The 19,670-nt window shown below is 43.7% G+C and overlaps 4 protein-coding genes across 5 annotated transcripts; 2 read left to right on the top strand and 2 right to left on the bottom strand.

Annotated features, from left to right (window-relative positions):
• Nucleotides 1-1,266: 1,266 nt before the first annotated feature.
• LOC133116774 (cytochrome c oxidase copper chaperone) lies at nucleotides 1,267-3,721 on the bottom strand. Its single transcript, XM_061226697.1, has 4 exons — nucleotides 3,550-3,721; nucleotides 2,786-2,921; nucleotides 2,497-2,617; nucleotides 1,267-1,482 (listed from the first exon to the last, which is right to left on the bottom strand). Exons 2-3 carry the CDS (start codon nucleotides 2,902-2,904, stop codon nucleotides 2,533-2,535), a joined length of 204 nt encoding a protein of 67 aa, XP_061082681.1. The 5' UTR covers nucleotides 2,905-2,921; nucleotides 3,550-3,721; the 3' UTR covers nucleotides 1,267-1,482; nucleotides 2,497-2,532.
• A 2,210-nt stretch (nucleotides 3,722-5,931) lies between these two features.
• Nucleotides 5,932-13,843, top strand: ska3 (spindle and kinetochore associated complex subunit 3). 2 transcript variants are annotated; one of them, XM_061225814.1, is made up of 12 exons: nucleotides 5,932-6,046; nucleotides 6,506-6,612; nucleotides 6,864-6,928; nucleotides 7,043-7,214; nucleotides 7,935-8,370; nucleotides 8,879-8,979; nucleotides 9,443-9,624; nucleotides 9,862-10,077; nucleotides 10,885-11,073; nucleotides 11,474-11,592; nucleotides 12,487-12,617; nucleotides 13,608-13,843. In XM_061225814.1, exons 1-12 carry the CDS (start codon nucleotides 6,036-6,038, stop codon nucleotides 13,772-13,774), a joined length of 1,896 nt encoding a protein of 631 aa, XP_061081798.1. In that variant the 5' UTR covers nucleotides 5,932-6,035; the 3' UTR covers nucleotides 13,775-13,843. The 2 variants fall into 2 exon arrangements, with proteins under 2 accessions (XP_061081798.1, XP_061081799.1); XM_061225815.1 differs by having other exon boundaries at nucleotides 5,932-6,051.
• A 1,064-nt stretch (nucleotides 13,844-14,907) lies between these two features.
• Nucleotides 14,908-16,782, bottom strand: sap18 (Sin3A-associated protein). The gene is made up of 4 exons (XM_061225813.1): nucleotides 16,539-16,782; nucleotides 16,234-16,343; nucleotides 15,534-15,656; nucleotides 14,908-15,267 (listed from the first exon to the last, which is right to left on the bottom strand). The coding sequence occupies exons 1-4, from the start codon at nucleotides 16,608-16,610 to the stop codon at nucleotides 15,111-15,113; spliced, it is 462 nt and encodes a 153-aa protein (XP_061081797.1). The 5' UTR covers nucleotides 16,611-16,782; the 3' UTR covers nucleotides 14,908-15,110.
• On the top strand, nucleotides 16,401-19,593 carry LOC133116355 (uncharacterized). Its single transcript, XM_061225812.1, has 2 exons — nucleotides 16,401-17,067; nucleotides 17,397-19,593. The coding sequence occupies exons 1-2, from the start codon at nucleotides 16,890-16,892 to the stop codon at nucleotides 18,665-18,667; spliced, it is 1,449 nt and encodes a 482-aa protein (XP_061081796.1). The 5' UTR covers nucleotides 16,401-16,889; the 3' UTR covers nucleotides 18,668-19,593.
• Nucleotides 19,594-19,670: the final 77 nt, after the last annotated feature.

Here is a 19,670-nt window from a genome sequence, read left to right as displayed (position 1 = left end):
CAATTAAACCAAATGAAGCCACATATTAATTTCTCAACACAAATAAATTACAGCAGGCAAAAGTGACATTTTTCATACTCTGTTCCTACAAACAACTCGTTCTTATACATGTGCAGTGATTCCCTGGACCACTGTCTTTCCTGAGCAATATGGTTGCCAATCATCAGCAATTCATTTGTCATAATGGTTGTCCCTGATACTTTCAGACAGATTGCTGGTCCACAGGCTGAAATGTTTTTGGGAACCACCATGACAGATGTTTTCATCAGTTGAAGTTTAAGCAAAATGGATTGTGAGGGGAGAGAAGTCGGAGAATGGATGAGCATATGAGCACAGTGACAGGTGGGTTACCTGTTCAGAGTCCTACTTGCTCTTACCTCTGGCCATGCATGTAGATCCCAGGGAGACCAGGTGGACACCCTCACCCCCCAACTTTGGGAAAACATCCAATACCCCCTGCCCCCACTGAATGAACCTCAATATAATTTTATTAATCTATGATACCAAATTTACCAGAAAATTAATTTGGACATTGGGAATTTTGATGCCACCATTAATACCAAATCAATATGAACCTACAAGGAATGTGTTATTTTTCCTCGGAAAATCTCTCTAATTGACCAATTGCAGCCCATGTGTAGTAGCGCCTAGTAGTAGGGAAGAATTTGGATTAGCCAAGCATTTGATGTGGACTGCCTGTGGCTCTATAAATAGCTCTTATGCACAGCTGAAGCCACAGCTGCCCCCATCCAAATCCCAGCAGGAAGAAAGCGCCATAGAGGAAGTACCCGTTCTGTGACAGAACCCGGGTCAGACAGTTACGTGCAAACAGTGCCCTATTCCTCAAATCATGGTCCAAGGGCCAGAAACTGCAGGTTTCCCACCCTTTCTTTAGCTGGGAGTCAGATGTGAAGACAGTCTGGCCAAACAGTAAGACCAGTTATTCAGTAATTATTTGGGAGGAATGAAAACCAGGGCCAGATTTGACTATCCCACTATAGTGCATGCATAGCGTCTGGAAGGGCAGTAAGGTCTTAAGGTGAAAACAAAAACCAGCAGACCCAGACCACCGCTCTAGTGGGTGCATGTGGTAAATAATACTACACTTCTTCATCCACAGGGGCCCATGGGATCCTGGAATTCTGACATCAAGGGTCTATTCTTCACCAGGATGTTTTGTGCGACAATGCCTACAGCATGGAGCCAAGAGGCTAAGGTTCATTCATTTCCCACTGGATAACCCAAAAATAACTCAGGACTACAAAACACATTGCATAGGAATTTAATAGATTCCAATCAGAGGGACATAATCTTTTTTTTTGGTAGAGAAATTTCCAAGGAATTGTGAGAACACAAGAATTAAGAAAAATACATCAGTTTAAAAAAGAACAAAACCAGGTGACACACACCCTCCCACTCAGGCTCAGTTATAAATATGTATCTGGTGAAGGATCCACACGCCACAGAGTCAGCCACAACACACTGCAAGGGAAGACACAGGACACGCACATTAATACACAACCCTGCACAAGCAGCCACTGCTCGTTGAACTAGCGGTACACATATTGAGCTCATTGAAAAGAGTGCAAAGGAGGAAGGCAGGGGAAAGTCCGTCCAAAAAGCACAAATTCCTGTTCATGGATATGGTGTCCCTGAAGTTAAATTCTACAAATTTACATCGGGTTAGTGTTAGGGAAGTCACGTCCACTGATAAGATCACTTTGGATGAGCCGGTCTTTTTGACAGATCTGCCTTCCTGCAGCTAGATCCAATTCAGTTGCAAGGGAGGGAATGTTCTGAAAGACACTACTCAAAAGGAAATCTGGCAAGGGGGTTTCAGCTGCGCACCTCGGTCTATGGTCAGATAATGACAAGGCCAGACCACAACTCACCACAATTATTTATCATTCCAAACTGATTTAAAATTAGGTAATTGAAATGTTTTGGGGGTTTTTTTTTTGTAAAGCTCACATGAGCTCAGGCTTATGTATTCAGCACATAGCACAGAAAACCCATCAGGCCCTTTGTGTTTATGCAGTCATCGTGGCTCGTCACCCCTTTGTCTAGGATCAAATGCAGCAGAGCGCAATGACTGAGCTTAGAGTACCTCCAGAGTACCACTGCTATGGGGTACAAAAATGGCTTTATGGGGAGTACAAGTTGTGTGCAACCATATAACATATAGCATCGTCGGGATGAATGCATATCTAGTACAGTTTGCTTAAGTGTCTTGGGATTTTGAAAGTCTGCACTTTTCATGGCAATGCTGAGAGAGCAACTGCCATGAAATCAGAAAGACAATTGACACAATGTAAACTTAAGTAATTCAATGACATAATGATCAAGAAACATACTTTGAATAATTCAAAAGTTTAATTCAAATTCAGCCACGCTACAGTAAGAGCACATGTTCACAAACAGTATGCTTCACACAGAGGTGACATCGCAGCGCCTTCTTGAGCAAGGGCATTTCGCAAGTGACACCGATACACTTACCACGCATTTCATTCTCACAAACCAGGCATGATCAAATTAGATCTTAAATCCAAGCGCCCTCATACAGTCCTTGTGCGCCTCGATTAGGTCGGTGCAGCTTTCTTCGCCTTTTTCTATAATGCTGAGAAAGGAACACAGTTCAAATTTAAGCTAGCAAGCTACACACAACGTTACCGGTACTTATATGGCACTTATATTTATGACAAATGACATAACTGTTATTACATTTTCTTTACGATAATCTCCGTGGACTAAACCAAGTATGTTTACGAAAACCCAGTTTGCATACCAAGCATCCCTGGCCTTCTTGGTCTCAGGACACGCACAGCACGGTTTGAGGGGTTTCTTCTCCTCAGTAGTCTCCAGGGCAGGGGTACCATCACAACTAGCGGCTGCCATTGCGGACATTTTCAGGCTTGGGTAACCTTGGAAAGTAACATAACCGTTTGCATTATTGAAACACCCCCAACACAATCAAATTTACTCAGGAGGTCTATATGGAAACTGAACTTATTTGTAAGGTCGCTATAGCGAGCTGCTAGCTAGCTTCCACAGTATCAAAATATAATATGATGCAAAGCGCTCTGCGTATGTGCGCAACATGTCTTGCATAACTGGTTAGCTTTGGCAAAATAAATTAACGTAAGAAAGCTAATACTAGGAACTTCCCGTTTGACAGGATAGAAACTTGGCAGAGTAACTGTTCACGTTAGATGACCAACGTTAGCTATAGCTACTTACCAAGCAAATGTAACGTACCCCGATAAGATTAAATATTAATAAAGGACTAGGTTTATTCTATCATTTATCAATATATTTAACCTGTGTTACAAAGGTAACAATTTTAATTCGTTTACAACGAATGCTCTCTATTCTGCTTCCCGGTTAGATACATGAGCCGGTTGGTAAGTTACACGTGCTGAATCAAATTAATTCTTACTCGGCTATCAGCCTGTCTCAGCAAAACAATTCATAATTAATTCAGAGATGAGAGCACAAAATAATACTACAGATCATAAATGCTCACTGTAATAATCATAATGAAACTCATACCTCAGCTTCTACGTTTGCAGGTTGCTCTGATGTGCCCTTCCTTACATAACCTTATCTAAATATCCGACGTGCTTAGCCTGACGTTACACTATGCATTCTGGGATCTGTAGTTTTAAGTCATTTTAATTCCAAGGAACAGCTGTAAATTTACACTACATTTCCCAAGTGAACCAAATATGTAAAGCGAAATTTCACGATATTTCTTTATTTAAAAAGACAATCCTACGTGGTTGGGAAGGAAATTGAAGATTCCAGATTGGGGTGGATATAAACAGCCCCACGTTGGGTGCCAAATTATTATTATTTTTTTAAAGACACAGTCCATTAGATCTCGATTGTATTTCAAGGACAACGCAAAGACGTTTGCTACGGTGGCCGCCATGTCCGTCCAAATAATTAATCTACATCTGATTGGTTGCACCCTGCACACTTTGTACCAACTTTAATTCACCTGGGGCTGTGCAGCCCAACCCTGTTCCCAGAAATCTGCAATCCTGTTGGTTTTCATTTGGCATTTGGCACCGCTGATTCTACTATTTAGCAGCTCAACAAGATTTCTTGCTGTTGAGTGAGGTGCACTTTGTAAGGGTTGGTGTGAACATCTACTGGTCAGTAGATCTCCAGGAACAGGATTGGGCAGTCCTGCCCTAGGTCAGGGATAACAAAATCTGGACCTTGAATACAAATCCAGCCCTGGTTTTCATTCCTCCAGGGTAATTAACAGAACAATTAGCGCTCCTGATTTGCTAGACTGTCTTCACACCTGACTCCCACCTAAAGGGAGGGTTGAAAACCAGCAGTTCTTGGCCTTTGAGGATAGTGACTTCATGATCCCTGGCCTAGTTAATCACTTTAAATAGAAATGGAGCTCTCCCACCGCCTGGCCCTTTCTACAATTAATACACAATTATTTTGGTTCATTTGAATGTTTTTTCCCCATAGAAAGAAAAGCAATACTCAAAATGTAGAAATCTGATCTACAATATACGCCGTATCCGTCATCTCCTATGGTTCCCTCACTACGAGCACCTGGCGGTCGAACTGCACGTTCACGCCTGTTTTCCGTTCTGGTTCCTCAGTGGTGGAATGACTCACCTACCACTGTCAGGACAGCAGAATTTTGAATTTTGACAGCCCTATTTTGACGCAGACTAAAAACGCACCTTTTCAAACTGTACCTTAGTCCTACCTCCTGATCCCCCCCCCCCTCCCCTTTCCGATATCCCTATCTCTCTTGTCTAACCAAAAAAAAAAAAAATTGAATTGAATTGCACTTATGATGACTGTATGTTTAGAACAGCACTTCATGTGTATTTTACTAGTTATGGATGTGTTGCTTTAACTTGTGGAAGAACCTATGCACTTGTAAATTGCTTTGGATTAAAAGCGTCTGCCAAATGACTAAAATGTAAATGTAAATGATTACAGATTGCAGAAAGTGCCTTGGGAAAGTGCTTGATTGGGTCTGTGCAAGATGGTTGGTAAACCTAAATACGTCTGTACCCTAAAATAATTCATGAAATCATTCACTGCATAGAATAGAATACAGCAGTATAAATCTAATAAATTATTGAATTTGAAAGTTGTGGCCAAATTCTAATCTGAATTCATGTTCATGTCAAGAAATAAGCAGGCATGGAGGCAATAAGGCTGGCAGTACCCTCTAGTGGTGTTATATGGAATTGCATAAAATACGCTACCGTTATGAAATAAAGCTTACCTTGCACTTCCGTCACTTTCTGAGACAGATAGTAAGTGGTGTCATGTGTTTTTGTTTGTATTAATGAAAAGGTATACCTATCCATAGCACTTATCATAAAATTAATTTCAGTGACGTATGAGCTGATATTTCAGAGTCAGAAATAGAAGAGTAAAAAATAAACAAAATATTTATTTTGGAGGAAAGCAATAATGATGTAGCAGAATCACTGTGAGAATTAGATTAGAATTAGATCCAGGGAGATCACATACAATAATTCGATTACAACATAGTTTATTAAACGGTTTTACAGGTTTCACGTTGGAAAACATGCAACAGGTTCATGTGATTATTGTCAGGTTAGGGAGTCAGTTGAACATGCTATTTTGAACTGTAGGGGGGAAAAAGAGAGAGAGGGAGTTAATGATGTCAGAGCTGGTGCCTGTATCACAAAACAGGGTTACTGAGTTAACTTGGATAACTGCATTGACTAAAACCCAGAACCTGGACTGAAGTAAATAATAAAAAAGGTGATATTCTCCGAAGGAATCCAGGTGATCAATGCTTAAGCATAGTACAGGGCTGTCTAAAATAATTTAACAATTACAGTAAAACTCTGAACTCACGCACTAGAGCGTAGGCAGTAACACCCATATCAAACCACACTCCAGGCCAGATGGTGGCGGTAATGCACCCCAATGTGGTGGTATAACCACTAAATGAATCTGTGAAGAAGAAGTGGCGCAAATTTCGAAAGTTTTCTGTCAGTGTTTTTTTTTGTGTCCGAATGAAAGCAGGGTAAGGTATGGAACAAATCTACCTTCGCAATTAGCTGGAAAAATATATATGTTTTTTTGTGAAGTGAACGGTTTTATTTGCTACCGTTAAGTTGCAATGCATGCTGAATGGTAAAGGCGTATTACGGATAACTCCAGCTAATGTTAGCTAGGTAACGACCAAGGTGCGCGGAATAACAGGCTAACCTTGTTAGCTAACCTTTATGACGGATATCGATATGTAGCTATAATGTAAATAGTTACACTCTACTAAACTCGTTAGCAAGGTTGTCTTGTATATGTATTAACCACTAAATATGAATAGCTGCTCTATATAGCAGAATCACAAAGTTTCCTTTGCTATTGCAACGTTAGGGTAATTGTTCATTTTTTTTTGCATCACGTTATCTTATCAGTCTTGATCATACCGACTCAACACAGCATGCACATGTAGCCAATTGTTTATGTCGTTGTTACCCAGAATGGCTACATCATCAGCATGTTTCTTCGGAAAGCTCCGAAATCTAGCAGTGTTCCTGGAGACCGAAACGGCGAAACTTCAACAGGCGCACCAGAATACTGCCGATGGTAATGGAACTAACCTTAACTAGTTGTCATTAGTTCAGTAGTTTTCACCCTTCCATCTCGTCATGTAGAAGGCTACCCTTTATATTGTCAAACCAGCGGTGCGCTCCTCATTCCTCAAACTTTTGTACGACTCCTTTACTGCAGATCAGATATTCATTTCATCACTAATGTTTCGACGAAGATATGTCAATGTGACAGCTTTATTGTAATATCGTTTGCCTATTTTTTAAAATTATTATTTCTTACTTCAGACAGCAGCACTGAAGGGGCAGTAAGAGTTTTACATGAGTTGAAGACAGAAGTCAGAGACCTGCGGGTAAGTTCACTGGTACATGGTCTGAACATTATGTTTTCAACAAGTGTTCTGCCCTAAATAGGGTAGCGCTGTCTCTCCAGAAGGTTTTGCAGTCGTGTTTGTATCCGTCCTCAGAGGGAGGTCCAGGGTGGGCTGGCACGGTTCGAAGTGGAGGGAAAGGAGATGAGAAAACGAATGCAGATGTTTCTGGTGCTCAAGCAGAGGACCACAGAGGATATCCAGAGGCTGAAGAAACACTATGAGAAATATGGTTACAAGGCACCCACACCCACTCAGAAACACTCAGGTGGGTATGTCTCTTCTTTCCTGTGCACAGGCACATTTATATCTATGGTCTTTTGCAAATAACTTATCTCCAAAGAATCTCATTTTTACCTAACATTTATTCCACATTTACCATTGAGAGCTGGGCCTGTCTTACAACATCCTATCTTAAGTCCAAAGTTAAGATGGGACAAGTGTAAGATAGGATTCCAGAGTTTGGATGTTTCTGTAATAGACCATACCTAGCAGCCATAGAAGGAAAAAGACTGATGCCTTCCCTTCCTTGTACTCCTTGTATTTCCCTGTGGTATTAAAAAAAAAAAAAAACATGCAAATAAATTTCTGTACTTCAGTCTCAAGTTCAATGAAGGTGACATGCTTTAAAATGTTTAGACCAGGGGTGCCCAATCATGTGCCTGAGAGTATGCAGGTTTTCACCAACCAATCACTACAACTTTAACCAGAGAGGAGAGAACAAATTAGCAAAATCAGCAGGGGTAGTGATGGGTGGAATGAGAACCTGCATACTCACAGCCCTCACGGTTGGGCGCCCCTGGTCTAGATCTTGGTGAAATAAGACTGGAAACTGGAAATGTAAAAAGGCAATTATGGGCAGATCAATTGCATGATGGTAAGTCTCGTTCACAAGTAAGAATAATATTGGCTGTACTGTCATTAACTGGGTTCTGACATGCGATGGTATACCTGCCATACACCCTTACTGGTCTCTCATTTCACTTAGAACTGAAAAGCCAAGAAGCAGAGGAGGTTGGTACTGGGGTCGAGGAAGAGGAGGAAGAGGGGGATGAGGAGAAACGAGTGAAATGTGATGAAGCAGAGGAACAACCCCCCTGTGTTACCCCTGCCAAGATTCCGCCCCCTGACTGCAGCGACCCCATGCGCACCCCTCGACTCTCTGATTTCGGCCTGTCGGAGCTCAGCATCATGAAGGCCTTGGGGAAACTGCCGATAACCCTAGGAGAGGCCCCTGAGGCACCCCGGCTGACGAGTGCAGCATTAGAGCCAGCTCTGCCCAAAACACCCAAATGCGCCCTGCGGATGGACGAGGAGGCCCTCACCCCGCGCCTGGAGGACTTTGGGATCACAGAGCACACCATGTGTCTCAACAACGACTTCACCATGGACCTGATCCGGAAGGACTCCGCTAGGTCTTCCAGGTAAGCTGTTCACTGCCCTGTCCTCCGCCCCGTCAGGGTTATTGAGTTTGCTAGATAACTGCACTGAGTCCACCTGGATCAGCTTCTTCAAGCTGTGCTTGCAATGCCACAATATGGGCTTAGCAGCATTGAGCACAGTTATCTTTGCTACTAGAGCTCAGCTCAGTTTGTTGTCATTTTCATTGCAAAGTGGGCACTTTAATATTATCCAGTCACAGTTGTTCTTTGTATTGAATTGGCTTAACACAGCAAATATCTTGGTGACAATAGTGGTACTAATCTGAATAGTGGGTTGAGTGAAATTTAATCTGGGACCTGAACTGACTGAGCGATGTATAAGTGATGTATACGTTTTTTTAAAACCAGTCTTTTGGACGTCGTATTAAATCGATGTCCTATGGCCTGTGGTCATTAAAGGGTGGGTCTACATCCAACAACTTAATGATCCCGAAGGTTATTAAAAAAGAATAACTGAGTGAAATGAAAGCAAGAGAAACTGTTTTAACAGGACGGCAGACAGTGGTGATGATCTGGAAATGTTCCCGAGAGCCAATCACAGCAAGAATAATCCAGCACCAACTTCTGCCACCAGCAGCCCGGATACCAGTGGTGAGCAACACCCCCCCACCACACACACACAAACACACATTTGCTTATCTTCCAATCGTAACGCTTCATCCACTAAAACAGTCATTCTGTGGCACACTTTATTTATAATACTATCAGTCTCACCCATTTCCATTTCACTCATTTCACATGCTCTCATTCATCATACACACTTCTGTGTAACAAATTCCCAAAACTGAAACACATTCCAGAAGCACATCAATGTAACAGAGCCTCGATTTCAACAACCCTTTCCAATAACTCATCCAGTTCACTCTTGAAAAACGGTCATATGATCAAATACAATGCTGGCGTCGCATCTGTCTGTTAAGAGAGATGTAACGCACAGGTTGCATCCGCCCATAAGGGGTTAACATATTTGAGGCTTCTAGGTGTATTATATTCACTCATTTACTGAAGCTTATAAAGGTATATATTTCGTTTTGGCTATTCTTTATCTGTGTAGGGCACCTGGCCTCCCCGGAGCCTGTGCTTGTGACCCCTGGGTTTAAGATGAAGGCACCTGCGCCCTTTACAACCCCCCTGAACAAAGATGGGGACTCTTGGGCCTCCCTCCATCCAACAGGCCACCCCTCCACGCCAGAGATTCCTGTGTTTGAGACCCCATACGTCCAAAAACTCTTTGCTGTGAGCCAAATGCACCGAAACTCCCATCGGCTTGCTAGTGTGGGCACAGTCTGTGTGGGTGTGTAGGAGTGTGTGCGCGCGCGCACGCGTGAGAAATGTGCCCTGGTTTTTATTTCTTTTGTTTAATTTTTTTCAAGCTGATAACCAAAAAACAAAAAAGTTTTACTAACATACTTGGAGTCTTCACTTTTGAACATTTGGGTATAACATGAAATGGAGACTGCTTCTTTGTCCTAGACGGTGAAGCCAAACCAGGGAGACCACAGCGTTGCGTCCGCTGTTCTGGAACAGAAGCCCCGCCCCCTGGATCACTCCTCGTCCAATAGGGGCCCGGTCCTTGGCGGTGGCTGGACGTTTGACGCTCCCAGCCTGCCAGTCATACCCCCACAGCCCGACGAGCGCACGCCAGAGATGCCCTGTCTGGAGACTTTTCTGGGAACAAAGTTCCCCTTTGTAAGTTGAGATGGTTGTTTAATTACTTGTATGGTAATAGAATAACACAATTGGTTCAAGTTCAATCGAGATAATGTGTTCAAATGGTCATGAATGCTGTTTAAGCATTTATTGCTCCAGACACACCAGCCCAGAGCAACCCAGAAATCTGCAGTTCTTCTCTAAGGATGTAGCTAGGGCCGTCACTAGTGGGGTGAAAGGTGGTGACGATTCTATGGGCCCTCTGCTTGGGAGGGGCCCACAGCTGGAGAGGGTTCACACAAATTCCAGTTGGATTAAGAAGGGGGGGGGCCCCAGAGCAATATTCTTTCAGGGGGCCCCTGAATTCCTGGCTACACCCCTGCATGAACCTGCCAGAATCATCACTCCCCCCATATAGTCACAAACTGTCACCACACCAGATTATGGTAATGGCAGACATAAAGCTAAATTCCCCTCAATAGTGAATGTGTTTTTCAATGGCCAATGACCCTTATATTTAATATGTGATTATATAAATGTTTCATGATTTTGTGTATGTTCAGGTATGAGGTTAAATGTGCGTGCAATACCAGAACTTTACAGGCTTTATTTGTAATATTGAAAAGGTTTCTTTTCTGGTTTTTATTTTATTACTGGCTTTGTCTGGGATCATTTTGAACTTGACTCTATGTATTTAGCGGAGATTATCAGGCAGTCATACAGACCCAGATTAAGCCTAGTCCTAGACTGGATCTGTGTCTGTGAAACGGCCCTAAATCGTGTATTTACTGTATTAAAAAAAAAAAAAAAAAAAGTGCCTTTTTTCCTCTGCTGTAATAAAACTAGAGGACCACAGAGGCTCATGGGATACCTGAGAGGAAGGAACTGGGAGAGCAGCCGAGTCACCAGCTTCCTGTCCCAGAGACCCATAACCCTTACTCACTGGCCACGCCCCCTTCCAGAACAGACTACGTCTACGAGCCCAGCACACCTGAGATGCCTGATATCAGCTCTGTCACTCAGGACATCTTCAGAGTAGGTCACCTGAGCTCACTTGAGCGGTTATATTCCACTGGACTCGCCTTAAATCTTTCAATCCCAAGAGAGCCATATGGCACTCTTTACCTTATACCCTTTCAACCAATCAAAATGACTGCTATATTATTGTTTAGAGCCCCTATTAAAACAACTACATTTTCTGAACTTTCTCTATTTTCTCAACCCCTTGTGATTTGGGTGAAGCCACTTCATATTGGGCTTAAGAGGAGTGTTGATTCGCATATAGGCTTTCTTTGTATGCCTGATGTGATGTATGAGGCGTGCTGATGATTCTTCAGCATTTGCCTGGCATCTGGTGGCTTTACCTGGGCCTGTTTACCTGTTCTCATTTCTCTGTGTACTGGGGGGGTTCTCATTTGCCTGTTGTGGTTTGCAGCTCCTGTCTCAGCGCAATGCAAAACCCTCCACTGACGTTTGTTCAAAGCCAAAACCTGCAGCCCAACCCAGCCCCAAAGCAGCCGCGACAATGCCACACGCTGTGGGAAAAGAAAACCGGTAGGTTAGCGCAGATAACGAGGCTCAGACTAAACACCACTTATGATTAGCAGGTATTATTGCAGTGAAAGATGCATCTTGAAGATGCAAGATACATTTCTCTGTAATCAAGTAATAAAATATGATGTATATCATATGATGGTGAGACTTTACTAATAAGTAGGTAAAATATTAAACTTTTGTTCCTTAAAATTTCAAGGAGTGATTGAAATGCAGGTCTAAGAATGTGTTAAATGGTAAATGGTTGGCATTTACATAACGCCTTTGTCCAAAGCGCTGTACAATTGATGCTTCTCATTCACCCATTCATACACACACTCGCACACCGATAGCGATTGGCTGCCATGCAAGGTACCAGCTCGTCAGGAGAATTTTGGGGTTAGGTGTCTTGCTCAGGGACACTTCAACACAGCCCGGGCGGGGGATCGAACCGGCAACCCTCCGACTGCCAGACGACTGCTCTTACTGCCTGAGCCATGTCGCCCGTTGTTACTTCAGAATGTTAATACTAATTGAGTGTTTTAGCTTGCTCTCTGAAAATGTGATGCAAAAAAATGCCTTGTTGTTTTCATAATAATAAAATGAAATGTGTATAAATTTTTTACTACTATTTTTCGATAATGAGCTGGTTTCACACACACAGATATGAAGTGTAGCCCTAGACAAAATTGAGTTTTGTGTTGAGAATCTCCATTCAGAATTAAATTTAGTCTACGACTAGGCTTAATCTGTCCATGAAGCTGGCCCTATGTGAAAACAACCTTTGGATTTTGTTGATTCCAGTCTTCTGCGAAAAGAAAATATATATTTTAGGGGAAGAAAAAATCTTTCTCAATTTTAGGTGGCTCTGAAAATCATGTGCCCGTCTTTGTCTGGTGCTGCCCTCTCCTGCAGACCTCAAGGCGTGGCCCTGGTGTCAGAAAGCGAGTTCCTGAGCTTACCTGGATTCCTGAGGCAGATGTCCCTGGCCAGCCTCAACCAGGCCATTCAGAAGATCAACGAGGCCCTGGACGGCGACCACAGCCGTAAGTGTCACATGACTTTGTCCACCATGTTGCCCTGAGTCTTCTTTCTTCTGCCTTAGAACAGTGGTCTATCCACCATGCTGCTCTGAGATGGTCTTCTCCTGCCTTAGAACAGTGATCTCTATTTCTGGTCCTGGAGAGGTCCATTATGCAGATAACTCGCCTCACATGGTTTCTTGGGTCTGAATTTGTTGCTCATATTAAGAAACAGAAACCAGCACCCTGCGGGTCTCCAGGACCAGGAGTGAAGATCAACTTCCAGAGCCATGTCTGAAATGGCCTCCGAAAAACCATGTCCTCAAAATATATACTGTACTAAACCTCCTGCCTACTTGTTACTGTGCAATGTCTTCCTGAATGCACACCATCAGTACACTGGAGTAGGTGAAATCTTTTCTCAATGTAGTGTACTTAAAATCAGATTATACATAATCTTTCATAATGATTTCACTGGCTAAAAAGTCAACACACCTTGTTCTCAAGGCCTTAATTTCTTTTCTAGCTGCCAACAGTGGTATGCTAGTTTGAAAGCTGATTGTACTCTTCAAGGGTTCTGAATTTCTGTATGTTTACACTAGGACTCGGAACTGTACTGTCCTCTCAGGTCAGTACTTTTGCACTTGTTCTTGTGATTGATTTGCACTTTGTTGTACGTCGCTCTGGATAAGAGCGTCTGCTAAATGCCACGTAATGTAATGATGGAAAGGCAAACCACAAACACCTGCAGACACTGCAGCCCTCCAGGACTGGAGTTTGACACCCCTGACTTTGAGAAACCTTTCACCTACTTAAGTTTCTAATCCAGTGTCCATATCCAGTAATAGAGTAATCCAGTGTACTAAATTTCCTTCTGCAATAGTAGGCAAGTAACCAGTTTCGGACAGGGCCCAGATTTTTTTAAGATGATGCATTCCCACCTGGGACCTTGGCTAGTTTGGGTGTGGTTGATGAGAATGGTACGTCTCCCTTGTCTCTCCCACCTGGCTGCAGGGGAGGACACGGACTCGCCTGGGTTCCTGATGGACGATCTGAAGTGCATCACCGGGGTGGGGATTAAGACCCCCGTGTACTTCCTGTGCCTCACCGAGCTGAAGAGACTGGAGCACGTGCAAGGAGAGGGCCACGCGGCTTTGTACAGAGTCCTCACGCCCCACTGAAGAGCTGCGTGTGTTCATTTCAACTGCAGACCCTCTCCTGTGTATAAATCGGGTGCACAGCAAGGATTTTGTGGCAACTTCTGCTCTTATTTAATTATCTCAATCATACTGCATCTTGGTCATTTATATAAGCACCAGTTAGTCACAGACTGCAGGTGTATCCTAAAGCTTTCACTATGATCCAGTACAGGAGTGAACCCGTGTAATATATAGAGCTGTCAGAAAAGTAACTAATTAAAGTAATTGGTTGGAACTGGTTTTGTTGTAAATAAAATTAACCTTGGATACATGAGCAGTTATTGATACAACGCTTTGAATGCTCTGCAAACCTGGTCCTGGAGAGCCACAAGCTCTGCTGGTTTTTGCTTTCACCTTAAAGCACCCATATCAACCCATGTAACCAGGTTAAGTGAGTTGAGTGCAAGCAACTGCTCAAAGTGCAAAGTAACAAGGAGAACCAGCAGAGCTCTAGGGTGGCCTGTAGTGTGGTTAAGGTAAAGGACTGGGACACGCAAGGTTGGTGGTTCTAATCCTGGAGTAGCCACAATAAGATCCGCACAGCCGTTGGGCCCTTGAGCAAGGCCCTTAACCCTGCATTGCTCCAGGGGAGGATCGTCTCCTGCTTAGTCTAATCAACTGTACGTTGCTCTGGATAAGAGCGTCTGCCAAATGCCAATAATGTAATATAAAGCTCTTTAAGGGTGTGCTCCACAAAGCAGGATTATGGAGTTAGCCAGATAACTGCACCAAGTAAAACCTGGACCCCACCCAAATCTGGAACATGGACTGAAGTAAAAAGAGCTGTTCCAGGTTTAAATTTGTGCAGTTACCCAGCTAACTCTAATCGTGTGTTGTGGAACTGCCCCCAGGACCACGGTTGCAGACCCCTGAGCTAGTTAAACAGACTGCCAAACCCTGGGTAGAAGTTGCTGGAACATTTGAAATCTAAACTGCAGTGGTGCCATGTGTTGAACAACAGCCTAATGGGTCAAGGAGTTAGTTGGTTGGGTGTGTGCAGTAACTGAACAGGATGGCAATGTCCAAGGCCAGAGGAGAAATGAAATGAGGTCAGAAGAGGGTCGTAGAGGTTCACAGTGAATAGGCAAGATCAACAAATCATTCATACGCTTGGATAAAAACAAAAACTTTAATGTAAAGTAGTTTTTCTGTCCGAGTTGGCAGAAAATGAGTTCTGGCACACAAATATAAAAAGTAAAATATCTGAGCATCGTGTGTGTGTGTGTGTGTGTGTGTGTGTGTGTGTGTGTGTGTGTGTGTGTGTGTGTGTGTGTGTGTGTGTGTGTGTGTGTGTTTGTGTTTGTGGGGGTAAAGGCTGTCAGTAGGGCCTCATACGGCCAGGGAAGGGAGGCCCTCTGTTGGGTGGCGTTATGGTGACGTCCAGGTAGTCTCCGATCTTAAAGCTCTGGGATTGCAGCGTCATTAGATCGTCTGTTCCTTTCCGGCCCGACACCGTGCTGCCAATTTCTTTCACCCTGAACCATAAAAGTGAGACGTTGATATAAAAAAATGATAATTGAGGGGAAAACTTGAAATTGAAAAGGTCCACTTATTTGCCTTAATAACATTAAGATAGCCATCTAATATAAATTATAACATGCGTGAATTTAACAGAACTATTGTACATGCAATTAAAATAAAATGCAAGGGCTTGGTTTTATTATATTTTGTGGCTGGATTGCATTGCTTTTTGTGTGTACAAGAGCATACCTTGACTGTATTTATATGGAAAAAACCTTACCTGTAGCCTTGCCTTTTTGGGTCAGGATAGACTATGGCAAACCCAAGATTGGTACCCTTCTTTCGAGCGTCTGGGTAGACCTCTTTCACGAGGCTGGTCAGTTCCTTCAGGGTAGCATCCATCCTGTGTCAGCATGCAGAGTGGTACGAGATTTAGAAGAGTTTCATTCCACAGAAAAATGGAATTAAACGATGTCAAATGGGATGTCCAAGCCTGCACAATTTGTTTTGGTCCCACCTGGGGCCTGTATCACAAAGCAGGATTTCGGTGTTTGCTGGATAACTGCACTGTGTAAAACCCAGAACCCTCAAAAATCTGGAACATGTACTTAAGTAAAAAGCTGTTCTGGGTTTTTACTTGGTGCAGTTTTTCAGCTAACTCCGCAAATTAGCATTTTGATAATGGTAGCCTACATGCAGTTGTAGCTCTCAGGTCGCTAGTTACTCGACCAATTCCAAGTAATACAACTAATCATCACGCAAAGCAAACCGTATGGCGCCTAGAGACAGGACACAAGATTATCACCAGTGTCCATTTGCTTGTAGATATAGCTCGCGTGCCTGAAAATACGTACATTTATACTGTATTGCTGTTTTTTGTACGTTGCATTAGGCTTTCACGGTTTTGTCTACCGTGAAGCATTTTTAGCTGCCCTGTGTTTGAAAGGTGCTATACAAATGAGTAAGTTTGAGTGGGTTACCAGGTGTAGATCTGGAGCTCGCTGGACGGGACGTTCCCCCTGGCAAACTCGTCCCATCTGTGATGTCTGCCAGTGTTCGTGGTAAACACTCGCAACAACAGAGGACAAGTCTGTACAGACAACAAAATGCAATGTGTTGCTTAATATTCAGCTAATGAGATGGCTAACAGTGCTAAAATATAGCTAGCTCTATGTTTAAAGCGTCCAAATCGCTTATATTATTATGCAAACAATGTGAGCAAGGAACAAACAGTAAATCAACCATGTGGTATTTTCACTCATGTAAAATGTGTTCGTTTTCCAACCTTTTCTCTGTCGATTGTATTTTCTGGTTCCTTTTTAATTTCTTCTTGGGTGACTCTTGATTCCACAGCCATTAGTTTGACGGAGGGATTACCACTGAAAAAACTTTTAAATCTGATCACAACCGACACTCCAAACAGCCGAGAATGCCTGTTTCTGGTTCCAGGTCAGACAGCGTTGGTAAGAGGGGTGTGTGGGCTGAGACACAGCCAATCAGAACACTGGAAGTACAAGCCGAGAAGAGCAATCTAGAGAAACTCGCTCTTCGCTTTTGTACCGCCATTTTGGGAGTCAGGCTATGAATTGCGAGCCAGAAGCGAAGCCACCGGTGCACAGACTTTGTGACTATCAACATGGTTCACACCTGTGTGGTGGTAGGCTGTCGAAACAGGAGAACGCCAGGAACCACACTGTCTTTTTACCGTTTTCCACGTGACCCTGAAAGAAAACAACGGTGGATTGCAGCTATAAACCGAGAAGGGTGGCTGCCAAACGATGGCAGTCGGCTGTGCAGCACGCACTTCATCTCAGGTAGTTTGCTATTCTTCTCATTCACATGTTTATGTAAGGGCTGCAGACGCACATCTGATACTGTCATCACTTACCCGACATTTTTGCATAGCCTATGTAGCCACACTACCTAGAATAATACAATATACTTAGTTCCTATCCACAGTGTGTTGATGTAATATGAGCCAAGTAAATGTGAATGTCCTGCAGTATTGTTAATTGTGTGTAGTGATCCTTTATGCTTAAAACTGATGTGGAAATGAAACCATAAAGCTGTGGCGATGGTCTTGTTTTGGAATGCTGCTGTTAATGACGTGAGTTGTAATTTCTCATTCTCATTCCTTTCGCAGGTAAACAGGTGAAGAACCCTCGGTCACCAGACTATGTCCCATCTGTGTTCAGTGAAGTTTCACTGTCTCAGGAGACAAAGCAAATGAGTGCCTTCGAATGCTCCGACAAACAGCAAGCGCAAGTGGAGGCAGCCACCGCATTGCTGTACCTTCAGGGGCAGGTGGTTGACCCGGACCCGGACCAGGACCAGGACCAGGACAAGGCAGAAACCATGTCGTCCCTGAGCAGCTGTAGCTCAGAACCGCCCAGCGACAGCAGGGCTCACTCCAGCAGCGATGTGGACGCATCCGACACCGTGAACTACGAAGAGGAGCTCAGAGCCCTGAAGAAGGAGAACCAGGCCCTCAGAGAATCCGTGGAGAAGATGTCTCTCACGGAAGCCTCCCTCAGAAATGACCCGGCGAAAGTGAGGTTTTACACCGGCCTTCCTAACTACTTTGTGTTTGAGACGGTCATGTGGCTGCTTTCGCCGCACATGAAGGGAGAAAAGACCGCAAAGCTCTCAAAGTTCCAGCAGCTCCTCTTGACCCTAATGAGGCTCAGGTTGGACTTGAAGAACCAGGACCTGGCCTATAGGTTTGGGGTCAAGGTCAGTACAGTGACCAAGACCGTCCACAGTGTGGTCAACATAATGTCCACGACGCTGGTACCGACTACGGTTTTCTGGCCCTCGAGGGAGGAGCTCCGGAAGAACCTCCCGTCCGCGTTTAGGTCGTCATACCCAGACTGTGCGGTGATAATAGACTGCTTCAGAGTGGCCCTGGAGAAAACGGACTGGTCAGACGCAAACATCCAGCGCTGTGGAAGCAACACGCTGAAATACCTGATCGGAGTCGCGCCGCAAGGCGTGGTGACTTTCGTTTCCAAAGGGTCGCCGGGTAACATCAGCGACAGGGACCTGGCGGAGGGCTGCGGCTTCTTGAACAAGCTGCTCGCGGGCGATGTGGTGCTGGCTGACCGGACATTCGACGTCGGCGAGTCGGTCATGGCACGGGGGGCCTGCCTAAATATCACAGGCATCGGTGAGGGTGACTGTGGGGTGCCTGAAGAGGACCCACTGGCTGATGCCAGCTTGGAGCGAATGTGGGTGCGAAGGCATGTGGAACGAGTGATTTCAACGGTGAAGCAGAGATACGCCATATTGACTGGCCCGGTGGAGAGTCCCTTCACTGCAAAGGACCACAGCGCTAACATGACCACCTTCGATAAGATAGTTAAGGTGGTGTGTGCCTTGAATAACCTGTGCATATCTGCTGCTCCACTGGAATGATTAAATACAGAGCTCCACAGTCCCACAATGCAACAGGATTTCCAGCTCAAATATGTGGCACTTAAGTCAGTTCTAGTTCTTTATGTCAGTTGGGAAGGACCAATGTTTACTGATCAAGATTTTCAAGTTGGCATTAAAGTTGAAAGGTCTTGATAGCTTTGACTCTCAGAAATAAAGTTAATGAAAGTTTCTAGTATACAGAGTCATAACTTGGGTTATGAATGGGTGGGTGAGTGTACTGGCACAATATGCTTTATCTAGAGGGCACAAGTCCGCATCCTCAGAAGGAAGTGCACTCTCCTGAGTTAGATGGTCCAATGATGATAATGTCCAGACATCAGTATTTACCTCAAGTGCAAAGTGCCTTAGCATGTGTAATATGCAACTGTAGATACAATTATTATTAAGTGGATTTATATATAATTTCAACGTTCCCTTTCAGTCACTCAGGAACTGGAAATATTGTTTGCAGACAGACGGGTGTATGGGAAAGGGCTACAGGGAGCATGCTATAAAACAGTGATCTTCATTCCTGGTCCTGGTGGGCCGCAGGCACTAAATTGCTCAGTTAAAGCAGTTGACTCGATAACTCCCTCAGTTCTTGGGTCTGATTTGGTTTCTCATATTAAGGTAAAAACAAAAACCAGCAGCACCTGTGGCCAGGAATGAAAATCACTGCTATAAACCCTCTTAATAATTCCCCTCCTTTTTTGGTCTGGGTCCCAGTTCTGGTTCTGTAGATGGTTCTGACTGTAAAATTGTGTATGTTTTGTGTGCATGTTTTTTTTTTTTTTAAACACTACATTATGTATCAAACAGGTGTGTTACTTTTTCCAAATTGATTTGAAATCTCATTTGTCACAACTGTTTTCTGCACTTTGTATGAAGCAGTCTATGTAAGAATTTACAATGTGTACCAAAATCCCAAGATGTCGAGTTTTCTGGTCATGTACATTTGCTTTTGTTATTAAATAACATTTAGTACAAATCACATAGTTCATTT

The sequence above is a fragment of the Conger conger genome, chromosome 17, assembly GCF_963514075.1.
Source record: "Conger conger chromosome 17, fConCon1.1, whole genome shotgun sequence".
NCBI lineage: Eukaryota > Metazoa > Chordata > Actinopteri > Anguilliformes > Congridae > Conger > Conger conger.
This window is presented reverse-complemented; position numbering and strand designations above follow the sequence as displayed.

Excerpts from the sequence above, each read along its gene's own strand:
- LOC133116774 (XM_061226697.1), bottom strand. The coding sequence starts at position 2,904 with ATGTCCGCAATGGCAGCCGCTAGTTGTGATGGTACCCCTGCCCTGGAG. Across the intron at positions 2,618-2,785 it reads AAGAAGGCCAGGGATGCTTG|CATTATAGAAAAAGGCGAAG; the intron begins GTATGCAAACTG and ends TTCCTTTCTCAG.
- ska3 (XM_061225814.1), top strand. Across the intron at positions 6,929-7,042 it reads CAGAAGTCAGAGACCTGCGG|AGGGAGGTCCAGGGTGGGCT; the intron begins GTAAGTTCACTG and ends ATCCGTCCTCAG. Across the intron at positions 10,078-10,884 it reads TGGGAACAAAGTTCCCCTTT|AGGACCACAGAGGCTCATGG; the intron begins GTAAGTTGAGAT and ends TAATAAAACTAG.
- sap18 (XM_061225813.1), bottom strand. The coding sequence starts at position 16,610 with ATGGCTGTGGAATCAAGAGTCACCCAAGAAGAAATTAAAAAGGAACCA. Across the intron at positions 16,344-16,538 it reads ATACAATCGACAGAGAAAAG|ACTTGTCCTCTGTTGTTGCG; the intron begins GTTGGAAAACGA and ends TTGTCTGTACAG. Across the intron at positions 15,268-15,533 it reads CCAAAAAGGCAAGGCTACAG|GGTGAAAGAAATTGGCAGCA; the intron begins GTAAGGTTTTTT and ends TTTATGGTTCAG.
- LOC133116355 (XM_061225812.1), top strand. The coding sequence starts at position 16,890 with ATGGTTCACACCTGTGTGGTGGTAGGCTGTCGAAACAGGAGAACGCCA. Across the intron at positions 17,068-17,396 it reads CAGCACGCACTTCATCTCAG|GTAAACAGGTGAAGAACCCT; the intron begins GTAGTTTGCTAT and ends TTCCTTTCGCAG.